This window comes from Brachyhypopomus gauderio, chromosome 8 (assembly GCF_052324685.1).
Source record: "Brachyhypopomus gauderio isolate BG-103 chromosome 8, BGAUD_0.2, whole genome shotgun sequence".
NCBI lineage: Eukaryota > Metazoa > Chordata > Actinopteri > Gymnotiformes > Hypopomidae > Brachyhypopomus > Brachyhypopomus gauderio.
The window spans coordinates 13,643,055-13,656,788 of NC_135218.1; the positions used below are offsets into that span (position 1 = coordinate 13,643,055).

At 43.4% G+C, this 13,734-nt stretch overlaps 1 protein-coding gene across 2 annotated transcripts in view; it reads right to left on the reverse strand.

The window, feature by feature from the left end:
* The window catches only part of oca2 (oculocutaneous albinism II), a 75,148-nt gene that overhangs the window by 22,254 nt on the left and 39,160 nt on the right, over positions 1–13,734 (reverse strand). For both annotated transcript variants that reach the window (XM_077014716.1, XM_077014715.1), the window contains exons 17-21: positions 10,459–10,516; positions 10,035–10,143; positions 5,703–5,830; positions 5,058–5,117; positions 4,131–4,235 (exon numbers count right to left, since the gene is read on the reverse strand). In XM_077014716.1, coding sequence (XP_076870831.1) covers positions 4,131–4,235; positions 5,058–5,117; positions 5,703–5,830; positions 10,035–10,143; positions 10,459–10,516 — 460 coding nt within the window. The remainder of the gene's footprint in view (positions 1–4,130; positions 4,236–5,057; positions 5,118–5,702; positions 5,831–10,034; positions 10,144–10,458; positions 10,517–13,734) is intronic.

The window sequence follows — 13,734 nt, forward strand, 5'->3', positions numbered from 1 at the left end:
ATATACATAAGACAGTAGGGCTAAACAGGACTATATACATAAGACAGTAGAGTTACACAGGACTATATAGATAAGACAGTAGGACTAGACAGGACTATATACATAAGACAGTAGGACTAGACAGGACTATATACATAAGACAGTAGGACTGCACAGGACTATATATATAAGACAGTAGGGCTACACAGGACTATATAGATAAGACAGTAGGACTAGACAGGACTATATACATAAGACAGTAGGGCTACACAGGACTATATACATAAGACAGTAGGACTAGACAGGACTATATACATAAGACAGTAGGGCTACACAGGACTATATACATAAGACAGTAGGACTGCACAGGACTATATACATAAGACAGTAGGACTGCACAGGACTATGTACTGTACATAAAGTGCAAGAGTGTGCAGCAACGCAAATCAAATGCAATAAATAATAAATACTAGGGAGAGGGGACACTAGGGCACTAGTGAGGGGACACTAGGACACTAGTGTGGGGAGACTAGGGCACTAGGGACTGATTGCAGTTTAGACAGGTTTCCATTTCTATTGCAGTCATCTCTAGTGATTCATACCTCCATCAGCACCGCACATCTGCAGTGTATGTTAACATCAGTTGTACTGAATTGAGTTCAACATCAGCTGTACCGATCTGTAATTAGCCCAAAATTACTACAATTACTCTATCTCTACCATTCTGTACATCTTCGCCAATAACCATCACCACAGCATGTGACAACTAGTTTTTTAAGACCCACAATAAATCAGGGGCGTTGTGTCCTGGCACCCCAGAAACATACATTTAAGGCTCATGGATTTTCTCAGCCAAAAAGTAAAATTATGCACAGAATCAAAAGGGATTTAGTGGTAGCCACCAATAGGAGCAAGATTACAAGAAGCACTCAATGTTATCCTGTGGCTCTGACATATTGATATCTCTCTCTTTTTTCTCTCTCAACCTCTCTCCATCTGTCCTCCAGAAGCACACACAGATACACATACACAAATGCAACACAAATACACACACACACACACACACAAACACACACACACACACACACACACACAGCTTGTGCGACACCAGTTCCACTGTCTGTCACTGTTGCTTGATCCATACACATATTCTTCAAGAGGGCTCTACTTTCAAAATAATCCTGCCATTAGAGAATTTAATACATGGCCCACTGTGTGTTTGTGGTGGATCTCTCCATAGCCTCAGCTGCAATAGCCTTGAATAAATTACCCAGCACAACTGTGATTACATTTTCTACTACATTTGCCATGCAGCCCATTGAGCTGTGACATGACCGCTGTGGAAGGGAGGGCCCAGAAAGGCAGAACAACCTTACAATTGAGCCGACAAGAAAATAGCAGTTTTATCTTCCCTGTGGAACACAAATAACTATTCAGATTTCATCTGGAAATAGTGAAGAAGCCCTTGACCTAACACAAAAGTCCCTTCAGATGTATTAGATACCATCTCTGTTGTCATAGCATGTATTGTTTATTGCTAACTGTCTGTTTTACAATTAACTTATTTAGACATTCATTATACTGTCTGCGAGAGAAGTATTTGGAAAAAAGAACAAGATTCTAATGTTCATAATCACAGCAGGTCTGTTGTTCCTTCCTGAGCAACATGAAGGGGACGCGTGTGCCTTCAGATCTGTTAACAATGATTCTTAGAGCAGAAACAGGCACTATTTCCCAACAGCAAAGAACATTAAGGAAAGAGAAGTAATGTTTAATTTCCCTAAACCATCATCAAGACTAATTAAGATGCATGAATTGTTCTGATTCTTATATTAATTCAGTAAACATACTGTATACGTTTTGCACTATGAAGCTTATTTGGCTCACAGTGGCACTGTAAGTTCACCACGAAAGGTCACGGTTCTGACTTGTGATAAGTGTTCAAAATCCCCCTGCTGTAGTATTACTCCTGAGGTCATTTTATCTGAGTAACCTCAGAGAAACAGCAATGGAAGATAGGATGAAAGTAAAGTGTTTAATTATGTGTTGTCACACAACAGGAAGTAATTGCACACACAGCACTGTACACACACTGATTGTGAGAAAACCAGAGATCACATACTTAATCCAAACATACATTTGGATGTGTCACGACTGCTGAAGCCAGCCAATGAACAAAGAGGGAGAGATGATAGGAAAAGGGGAGGGGCTTATTCTTCCTGAACTTGAAGAGGCTCTGCAGTGTCAATGTTAAAGCTGTAGCCTCTCAACACCTCTCAACAAATACATCATGTTTACACTGTCCTTTCAGAAAGTAGGTTTGAGAGGGGAAATTAATTAATTAAACAGAGGGACAAGGTCAGTGATTTTTCATTACTCTATATACCTTACTTACTATACCTTACTATACTTTTACTTATTAAAATAGTTCCATAATTCCATTTTTTAGAATCAAGAATAACATAAATTAGCTGATAGTTTTAATAATAAAAACAGCCCTGCATCACCTCAGTGGACGTACAAATTCCACACTGAAAAAAAGTCATAAAACATGTAAGCATAGTTTACCTGCATCAACATTCACTGTTCCACAGTTCCAGGACACCAGAAGGCACATAAATATTTCAAATGTAACTCAAATATCAATTTTATGATCCTCAAATCTGAGTTTTACGCTGAATTCACACTGAACGAATCATTGGCCAGCATTAGCTGCCCTTTAGAAAGCTAATTTTGCTGGCTCTAAGCAATATCTGCTGTTGTCCACCGCGTTGCTCTGTCTGGCAGTAGGTCCACGTGTCCACCCGGCCAGACCCGCCACTCTGGACCGCGGCACCAGGAGCTGGTGCTGCAGGCCAGATAGGGCCTGGCAGAGTCTCCAGCTCCTCACCTTCCCAGACGCATGGCAGCGGCAGCCACCACATTGTGCAGGGACGAGGCACGAGAGCCCGAGAGGAGCAGCAATAACAAGGTCAGCCCACAAAACACTTTCAGTTCCGTGTTTCCATAGTGGATTTCAAAGGGAATATTCTAACACTGCATCAAGCATGAACATTTATTATTTTACGGAATTCAAATTCCAGGCATGATTTCAAAACATTATGAAATATTTCTCATATGCATTAAGCATATATTTAGACACATTTAATATGTATTAGGCATATTTAAGTATCTTCTATTTTATGGTGGTTACGATGAACAATAATGATGGTTAGTGATGGGTTTTGCTTCAGATTAAATAGAACATTGCACAGTGTTCTTTTTCCACAATACCACCAAGCCAGGATGTACACAGGTTGACCACCACACACTGTCTCCAGCACAGGATCCCTGGACAGTTCACCGCACTTATAGGAGAGAAACAACTACCAGCTGGGCCTATATCAGCTGGGCCTATACCAGCTGGGCCTATACCAGCTGGGCCTATATCAGCTGGGCCTATACCAGCTGGGCCTATATCAGCTGGGCCTATACCAGCTGGGCCTATACCAGCTGGGCCTATACCAGCTGGGTCTATATCAGCTGGGCCTATACCAGCTGGGCCTATACCAGCTGGGTCTATATCAGCTGGGCCTATACCAGCTGGGCCTATACCAGCTGGGCCTATACCAGCTGGGTCTATATCAGCTGGGCCTATACCAGCTGGGCCTATACCAGCTGGGTCTATATCAGCTGGGCCTATACCAGCTGGGTCTATATCAGCTGGGCCTATACCAGCTGGGCCTATACCAGCTGGGCCTATATCAGCTGGGCCTATACCAGCTGGGCCTATATCAGCTGGGCCTATATCAGCTGGGCCTATACCAGCTGGGCCTATATCAGCTGGGCCTATATCAGCTGGGCCTATACCAGCTGGGCCTATATCAGCTGGGCCTATATCAGCTGGGCCTATATCACCAGCCTCCCTGATTAGTTGGCACCATGTAGAGAGACATCTTGTTTGTGTGCACACATGTATACGTGTTCGTAGGTGCGTCTGATTTTGTGTGTGTGTGTGTGTGTGTGTGTGCTCATGTCCCCGTCTGTGTCTATATTTGTGTGTGTGCATAACTGTGTGCACACACGTGAGTGTATATGTACGTGTGCATATGTGTGCGCGTATGTTTGTGTGCTGATCTGTGCATGTGCTGATGTGCAGCAGAGCTCCTTACCATAGTGGCAGTGAAGGGGATGTTGTCTATGAGACAGGAGACCAGGGCGGAGACCCACATGACCAGGATGATGGCGATGGCCAGACGATCCCCCTCTGGCACCGCCTGGTAGAACAGATAACACCACAGCCATGTCACCACCAAACATTCTGCTTTCGGTAAACACGAACACAAACACACACGTCTCTCTTTGTGTCAACCCCACAGTTTTCACACGCCTATGAATGCCAGCGTTGAGGTGGGCGGGCGGTCTAACAGGCTGTGTGTGACACAGACACACTGGACTCATTATCACTGCACCCACAGTCTGTTACTCTCAGGCGTAACTATCTCTCTCTCTCTCTCTCTCTCTCTCTCTCTCTCTCTCACACACACACACACCCAAGTCTCCAGGTTTCTCTGTACCCTCCCACTCTCAGTTTCTTCAATACTATACAGACACCCTCTCCACACCATTGCATCCCCCCCCCCCCCCCTCTCATCAGGCATCTCAGTGTAGGAGGGCTAATGCCTCAGCTCTCCCCAGCAGCACCTGTCATGAGTAATTACCCTGAGTGTAAAAGGCCCCCCCCAAACACATGCTGACGGCCATCAGTGTGTGTTCCCCCAGCCGCCCGCCACAGTGCCTGAGCAAATCTCTACAACTGTAATATGACCCACCCGACCCAAATGAAAACTGCAATCAAGAGTAAATCTGGAGAATAAGCACACGCTCACTTAGGCATATACTGTGTCTCCACATTCGGCTGGGTGAACCATTCACACCTCTTTACAGGTACGAAAACGGGCCAATACTGGATCGATAACCCAAAGAAACGAAATGCCATGTTGTGTTCACTTTCTATAACTTTACCACCAGAACAAAGTGCCACTTAAACCACATACATGCACGTGCACGACTTCCAGGTTTCCTAGTCATAGACTCACTTTTATTAACGCTGCTGTCTGCTCCCCAATGTAGTCAATGAGCTGCAGTTGGGCCAGAGCCTTAGAAACACAAAGAGAAACTCATTAGGCTGTGAGGATCCAAAACAGAGACAACAGGAGAAGACGCAGGGCAGCATTTAACAGCCCTGTCTGAACAGAGCCCCGTGGTCCAGGTAGCCCGCTCAAGTGTCCATGTGTTGGCACACCCTTGGTTTTGCAGTCTGGTGACAGTGACAGTGCAGTGTCTGTGTTGGTTAGCTCTTATGTGGCAAGTCAACAGTTTATCTTGGAGCTGCGTTAAGCTCCTTGTAGTGCCCCAGGGTGGAACTCCCTGCCCACTGACTCATCCTTCTCCCTAAACAAAGGATTAAAACAGCAACAGCAAACAGCCCAGCAAGCACTTCTCCTGCTGACACGGTCTCTTTTATGAGGGTTCCCAGGTTCTCTCTACAGCTCAGAGGGACAGTGCCTAGGCAGGTCTTTACTTACAGTATACTGTCTGTATATGTATTACCTTGGAATATTTCCTGTATATGCATATGTACTCACACACATCCCAATCTGGGCCACTGTATATGGCGAGTATGTAGTGGGGGGGGGGGGGGGGGGTTCGGTGGGGAGTGGTGGTGTTGGACACGGTCATACCTCCATGAGCACAAACAGAGCCGCAAAGAAGAGTAGCGTGGCCCATTCCACTCTGTGAAGGATAATCTCAAAGTCCTGGATGTCAGCCAGGATCAGCAACCACAGAGCCCCCAAAACAGCTATCCAGCCTGGGGAGACAAGAATCACTCAGGCATGGTGACTAGCAGGGACCTTCAGTAAACAAAGAGTGTTCCTCTACATTGTTGGGCTTTAGCTCTGGCAAATGTACAGAATTTAAAAAGTAACAGATTCTTCATGTGTAATGTGTGGTTTCTGCATGTTGCTTTAAATGCCAAACATGTACCTCAGCTATCTCTCTCCGGCCAACATTATGGATACTGCTATACTTAGCGTGCTTTTAAGTTTGTGCTGAGCAGTTTAGGCACGTATCTGATTTACAATCTCAATAAATCCAATTTTCCTCCATTTCATGGAAAACTTGATATTTCACGGGAAAAGGCTGATTGCCATTGCAGGATTTCGTTCCTGATACAAATGATCAGCAGTTTCATGAGGGAGATTTAGCAGGTGGAATCAGGTGAGCTCCTGCTTGGATGGACTGAAAACCTGTGGTCACACCAGCCGTGCAGATAATGTGATTTAAAGGGCCAAAGGGCCTACTGACAGCATGGCCAAAAGTCAGCAGGAAAGTGTATGACACATCAGCACTTTGGATCATTCATCCAAATGGCGCCAGCCAAACACAGGCTGAGTTCACCCAGCATAATGGGCAGTACAACAGGCCTCCATCAGAGGTCTTCTGGCCACCACCGCAGGGCAGCTTCAGGCCAGCCACTGAATGTGCTGCCCATAAACGTCTCATCATGGAACTCTTCACAAGTGATGTGGAGAGCAGGGGCATAAAAAAATATGAGTGCTTGGTTAAGTGTTAAGTAGGTGAAGTAGATTAGTGTCAGCGAGTTGAAAATTGGTTTTTAAAGAAATATATATTGATATATCGAATGCAGCAGGAACATCAAGTCCTGGCATACTCAGGAGAGTCCAGGATGTTCTTTATTGTGATGAACTAGGACATTTTTATTTAAGAAGGTCAAAAGGTTCTCATGCACAATTTATTCTCTAATACTCCAGTATGATAAAGGTATTGATGTTGAAAAACACTGGACTTTTACAAAGCCGTTCTTGACATCAACATTTTGTTCCTTTGCTGATATTTAGATTACACTATTTTCCATCTGATGTCTTGAACACTTTCATGTCCAAATCTCTCAATGTCTGCTTGACGTTTTATTTCCTGTCCCAATCTCACTATGAGTGCTTTTATGTGAGATTGTTCCAGTATCTGATAACAAAGACGTCTAAGGTTCCCTGGTCTCTCTGCTTAATGCTTTGGTAATGCAACAGAGTAATATGCCTCAGTTGTAAGGCAGAAAGTGTATCTGATTATGTTTGGTCAGTCTAATCAAACAGTCATTATCCTAGCTATCTCCCTTTCTCTCACACACACACACACACACACACACACACACATACATATATATATATATGCTGGAATTTGATAGCCATTAGCAGAAATCCCCAATCTTCCCACCTGTCCTTGGAACAGAGAATATGTGAATATGCATCCCAATTTTGCAAAATGTGAGTAACCAGGTGAGTGCTGGTTAAAGGGCTAATGAGAGCAGGAAAAGATAGAAGGGTCGACGAAAACCAATCAGAGGGAAAGGAGAGGAGGGAGATAGCAAGAGGAGAAAAAATGCTCTTTGGGATGTAAAACCAGACAGGTTGCTTAAGTGTTTATGGAGTGTGTGTGTGTGTGTGTGTGTGTGTGTGTGTGTGTGTGTGTGTGTGTGTGTGTGTGTGTGTGTGTGTGTGTGTGCGTGTGTGTGTGTGTGTGTGTGTGTGTGTGTGTGTGTGTGTGTGTGTGTGTGTGTGTGTGTGTGTGTGTGAGTGTGTGGTCTGCGTGTTTGACTTTGTGGGTGCAGCCCTGTTGAGATGCTAATTGCAAATCAGCATTTGAGGCAGGTGGTCAGGCGTTGACAAGAGGGAGGTGAGAGGGAGCAGAGGCAGAGGGAGCAGAGAGCAGGGACTCAGGGCCAGGAAGGGCCTGAGAGTGAAGTGCCTCCTTCTCCTCTCCCTTCTGTTGTACTGTGTTAAATACTATTACATAACAACAGTTTCAATGATCTCCCACAGAAAAGATTTGTGAAGAACTCATGTCGCTGCAGAGTCACCTTTAACAAATTCAGACAAAAAGGAGCAATTTCTTAAATCAAGGTGGCTGGGAGGAGGGTTAGCGGGGATGTAGCAGAGAGCGAGAGAGAAGCAGACATGCTGTGCAATTAAAAGAGGCAGTGGAGGAGTCAGATGAGCTCATTCATCACTGGCAAAACAACTGCGGCTTGCCGGTCCGCCAGCTGAGGCCTACAGACGTCCTCCTCACGCTTGTTTGTCTTGAAGGCGGGATGTTAGCTCAGTCTCAGCCCCTCAAAGACCACGCGCGTGCTGCCCGACCCGGGCCGCCGCGGGCTGCTACACGCTACCCTGGAGCTGTGCTCAAATTAATCGCCTTTGTATGGGTTGGTGGCAGCAACGATGAATTATGTCTAGACAATATTTAAAGCAAAGGAAGTTTATGGCTGAGCAGTTATGATGAATTACATTAGTGGATTTCGTATTCCTGTTGCTAGTTTAATGCTAGATTTAAAACAAATCTTCGGATTTAAGCCGCTGTTGACTGGGTATACATGGAGCTGCGTTACTAGGTTTTCATGTTATGAAGAGATGTGCTTATCTGTTATTTAACTACTCCAAGTGCTGGATAGGTCAACTTCAGACTATAAAAGGCGATGCTAATTAGATGAAGCCCCCAGGTAGAAGGAAACTGTGAAATTGTGAAATAGAATAATATCAAATCAAAGCAGAGCTTTAACTTTACATTTTACACTCCAGAAACACCAAAAGAAAAATAAAATGCTTTATGGCTGTGTCTTTTTAAACTAAATGACTAAAACGAAAATACTTTGTATAGAGGATATAATGATGATAACAGCCTAAAGATAAGGATTAGATAGTGTGCCACACTTTCTGTTTCTGACAGACTACACTGCATCAGAAAGAATCATCATCATGCAGCTCTGTCAGCGGTTGACACAGTCTGGTTTCTTTTTATTGCGACGCTGTTTGTTCATCTGAACGTTCATTCAGTCCCGCCGAGTTTCCCTTCGAACTGATCCCGAGTAAGATGCAGAAACGCTTCCCAGCTCCTGACAAAGTCAGAAATGTTAGACTGAGCATTGTGGGTAGACTGTGAACTGTTGTGACGCTACAGCCCCTGATGGGTGACCCGGGACATGCACTGGAAGTGGCAGGGGTGGGAGAGGAAGAAACCAGGGCTGGGTGTGAACTGAAACTGTAAAAATAAAAACAAAAGTAAATATAATCCATAATTATATGGATTATAATCCATGCTTGTGGTGTCAGTTTAACATGTGTGTGGGCTCTTTATGATGTCTGTCATTTACGTACAATCTTTAATCAGTCTCTAAAGAATGTTAATTCACAAATAACTTTATGTTAATGTGAAATGGACAGTTACAAAATATCTCAGCCCAAAGTCCAACTTGATATGAACTCTTGTTCTTACTGTTCGGTGCTGGTCACTACACAAACAACTGTAATCCTAATTAGTCCAGAAAAATCACGATTAAAATCTTATGATTTCATCTGCCCACTCAACTTGTGTTTAGTTAACATTTCGTTCTTTAGTCATAAAGTTCACGGTATAACGTCTATAGTATTAGTTCCCAGAGCTACCAAGCTCACTGTAGTGTATAGCTGCAGAAATGCAATATGGATAAGGCATATGCTGTGAGAAGTCTAAGCAGAGTCATCATCACACAGCCTAAGCACGCACCCACTTCAGAGAGATGCCCCCTCTGGCTTCTATAGCTACATTGTACCCTGAGGGTCACAGAACATGGGGGAACTCATTGTCATGTAATCTTATCATCAGACACTCTCTTGCATGTTCCATTAACTATGTAATTTTCTTGACATTAGGATCAAACTAAGCCACCAAGAGAGGACTAAAATGAAGGCAAACCCCTTCCGCTGCATGAAGCAAATATTTTTTGATGTCCCCCATTATCTTGGCAATGTACTGCTTTATTTATAGCCTTCTGTTGTGCTTTAAATCCAGCTGCAAATAATTACTTTGTCAACAGATGGTTTCATACATGTACAAATTATCTCCTGCGCTAATATTGCTAGGTTAATTAGCATACATTTTCTATTTGTACTATACTTGGATATATGTATCATATGTAATTACTTGTCTATATATAATCACTTAGAAGCTTGAACTCTCACCCAGCTCCAGATGAATCCCAGGTACAAAGGAGTTCAAGAAAAACATGAAGATGACTATGGCCAGCACTGACACACACTTCACCAGTAGGATTTTGTCTGTTATTCTGTGCTGTAGAGAGATTAAGAGAGACTGAATCAGCAATGGAGTATAACAATGGAGAGCCCTCTCTGACACCGGCTATGAACTCTGAACAGTAGTTCAGGAGGATCGAGAGAAATTAGACCTCCATCTCTTCATTATGATGATAAAATCAGAACAGAATAACATCAGATCTTTGGGGTTACTGAAAGAAGAGCGGAGAGTTACTGAATGAAAATGTGGGTGGAAAGATTAGTGTAAGAATGAGTGTTATCTTTCACGTTCATCTGAACCTTTTTTTTATATAATTTGATGTGTTTTTTTTTAGCTTTTGTTTTGTCTTACCTTTTTCTGTAGCTCTTGAATGTTATTTTCCCAGTTTTTGTCCTCCTGGGATATTTGCCTGAAAGAAAGGGTATAAAACAAAAAATAATTAAAATCGCTTGTAAAATCTATCAGATCACAGACATAATTAAAATGATAGATAAACAAATAAATAATTACAAATTTATAAGTATTACTAAGTCTGATTTCGATTAGAGTCCAGTGATATATTTTACAGCCCAACTTTCCTAACTGCTAGAAATTTTGCCCTCAGCAACTGAACTCCTAATTGACCTGCCATTAGCTATGCTGGCCAAGCTAATAGTATGAAATCTCAGACTGGAATTAATTTGCTCATAACATCCTTATGGTATTTTGAGGTCAGTTATCTTAGCCCTCCACTGTTTCCTCCATATCTTGTGACTACAGAAAAGCCTGTTCTGACACAGAAGACAGATGGCTTCATAATCTCTTCATAAACCCTGATGTCTTATCCTCAACCTCGACCCTGAATCATTAGTGGTCAGTTTAAGCACACCAACATGCTTAAAATAGGCAACTGCAATAATGGAAAATGGGAGGTCAGTGCTACTACTGAAATTATAAGCCTAATATAAGATCACAGGATGTTGACTAGCTTGAAAATATTTTTGGTTGGCGTGCAATGAAGTAGGGATTAAACAGGGGTTAGTCGTGTTAAAAAGTCAGTGTGCTGTCAGTATGGAATGCAGTCATTGTCTGAGTCAAAAGATTAATAATTCCTCTAAGTTCAGATAGAACTCAAAAATTTCAAGGAGTAGTCAAATATTCAGGTTTCTGTGGGATGACACAGGGATAAAGGCATCACAGCCATGTTAGATAGTCAAGTGCCATCAGCATGCAGTATTGTGCATTGTATCAGTAATTTAAGCTTTCCATCAGGTTTGATGGTCCTCGCTTGAAAATTCAAGAAGCATCAAATTCAGTCGAATGAAATATATAACAGCCTAGATAAGTGCTCTTAGTATGTAGGTATGCATTTTGGGTTTTTCCATCAAATTTGATTGTAGGATTGGCCAGATGTGTTTGTGTGGGGGACACAGGATCTGGTGTTCCTGCATAAAACCATGGGGGGCAACAAATGGTGGTTTGCCTCAAAAAGTTCCCATAGCAATGGGATAAAACTGACCATTTGAATTTTGGTTATATAAGTGTGTTTGTGTGGCATGTTTGGTCTAATTTTGCAGCATGTTGTGTAGTGGGAAAGGTTATGCTACAGGGTAAGCGTTACATGTAGCTTTTTGTTTTTGCCAGGGAAAGTTTGTAGACTTCACCAAAAAAGTAGCAGTCCTGTGTGTAAATGCACTCTGTATGTACTCTGTTGTCTATACCATTAACCTGATTCCCATTGGTTAACCTAGTTTTTGTAACTGCTTTCCCTTTGAAATACTGGGGGGTATGAAGGGAGAGGGTTGTGGGTTTAAGGTATAAAGAGAGAGGGTTGTGGGTGTAGGGTATAAACGGAGAGGGTTGTGGATGTAGGGTATAAAGGGAGAGGGTTGTGGGTGTGTGGTATAAATGGAGGGGGTTGTGAGTGTAGGGTATAAAGGGAGAGGGTTGTGGGTGTGTGGTATAAATGGAGGGGGTTGTGGGTGTAGGGTATAAAGGGAGAGGGTTGTGGATCTAGGGTATAAAGGGAGAGGGTTGTGGGTGTAGGGTATACAGGGAGAGGGTTGTGGGCATATGGTATAAAGTGAGAGGGTTGTGGGTGTAGGGTATAAAGGGAGAGGGTTGTGGGTTGAGGGTATAAAGGGAGACGGTTGTGGGTGTAGGGTATGAAGGGAGAGGTTTGTGGGTGTAGGGTATGAAGGGAGAGGTTTGTGGGTGTAGGGTATAAAGTGAGAGGGTTGTGGGTGTAGGGTATAAAGGGAGAGGGTTGTGGGCGTAGGGTATAAAGGGAGAGGGTTGTGGGCGTAGGGTATAAAGGGAGAGGGTTGTGGGTGTGTGGTATAAAGGGAGAGGGTTGTGGGTGTGTGGTATAAATGGAGAGGGTTGTGGGTGTAGAGTATAAAGGTAGAGGGTTGTGGGTATAGGGTATACAGGGAGAGGGTTGTGGGTGTAGGGTATACAGGGAGAGGGTTGTGGGTGTAGGGTATGAAGGGAGAGGTTTGTGGGTGTAGGGTATAAAGGTAGAGGGTTGTGGGTGTAGGGTATAAAGTGAGAGGGTTGTGGGTGTAGGGTACACAGGGAGAGGGTTGTGGGCGTAGGGTATAAAGTGAGAGGGTTGTGGGTGTAGGGTATAAAGGGAGAGGGTTGTGGGTGTAAGGTACACAGGGAGAGGGTTGTGGGCGTAGGGTATAAAGTGAGAGGGTTGTGGGTGTAGGGTATAAATGGAGAGGGTTGTGGGTGTAGGGTACACAGGGAGAGGGTTGTGGGCGTAGGGTATAAAGTGAGAGGGTTGTGGGTGTAGGGTATAAAGGGAGAGGGTTGTGGGTGTAGGGTATACAGGGAGAGGGTTGTGGGTGTAGGGTACACAGGGAGAGGGTTGTGGGTGTAGGGTATAAAGTGAGAGGGTTGTGGGTGTAGGGTATAAAGGGAGAGGGTTGTGGGTGTAGGGTATAAAGGGAGAGGGTTGTGGGCATAGGGTATAAATGGAGAGGGTTGTGGGTGTAGGGTATAAAGGGAGAGGGTTGTGCCTGGGCCAGATCAGCTCTTAATTAGTATAAGATAAATCAATGCTAACACCAATTCCATATAAAGTATTCCATCTGCTGTGCATGTTAATAATAAACCTCTGACAAAGCAGCTATTGTTTATAGCAAGTAAATGTATAAAGTTGTTTAGATATATTCTGTAACCTGCACTGAGCTATTTGAGAAGTTAGTTATTTTAGATTCTTACTAAAGAACTAACTTAACTATAATTTGGAGTGAGATATTTTATTAGGGGTTTTTTTTGCATGTTAATCCTTCTTCTGCACCTATTTCCTTTCTTGTTTGTAGCCAAGCAGGTAGAGTAGTTAAATATCATAACTAAAACCCCTACATGATTGTTGTAGTTAAAAATAATATCAAACAGCTGTAAAAACAATGTTATTCTTGAAAAAGAAAGAGAGGTGAGTGGTTAGACAGGGAGGTGAGTGGTTAGCTAGAGAGGTGAGTGGTTAGATAGGGAGGTGAATGGTTCGATAGAAAGGTGAGTGGTTAGACAGGGAGGTGAGTGGTTAGACAGAGGTGAGTGGTTAGCTAGAGAGGTGAGTGATTAGATAGGGAGGTGAGTTTTTAGACAGGGAGGTGAGTGGTTAGACAGGGAGGTGAG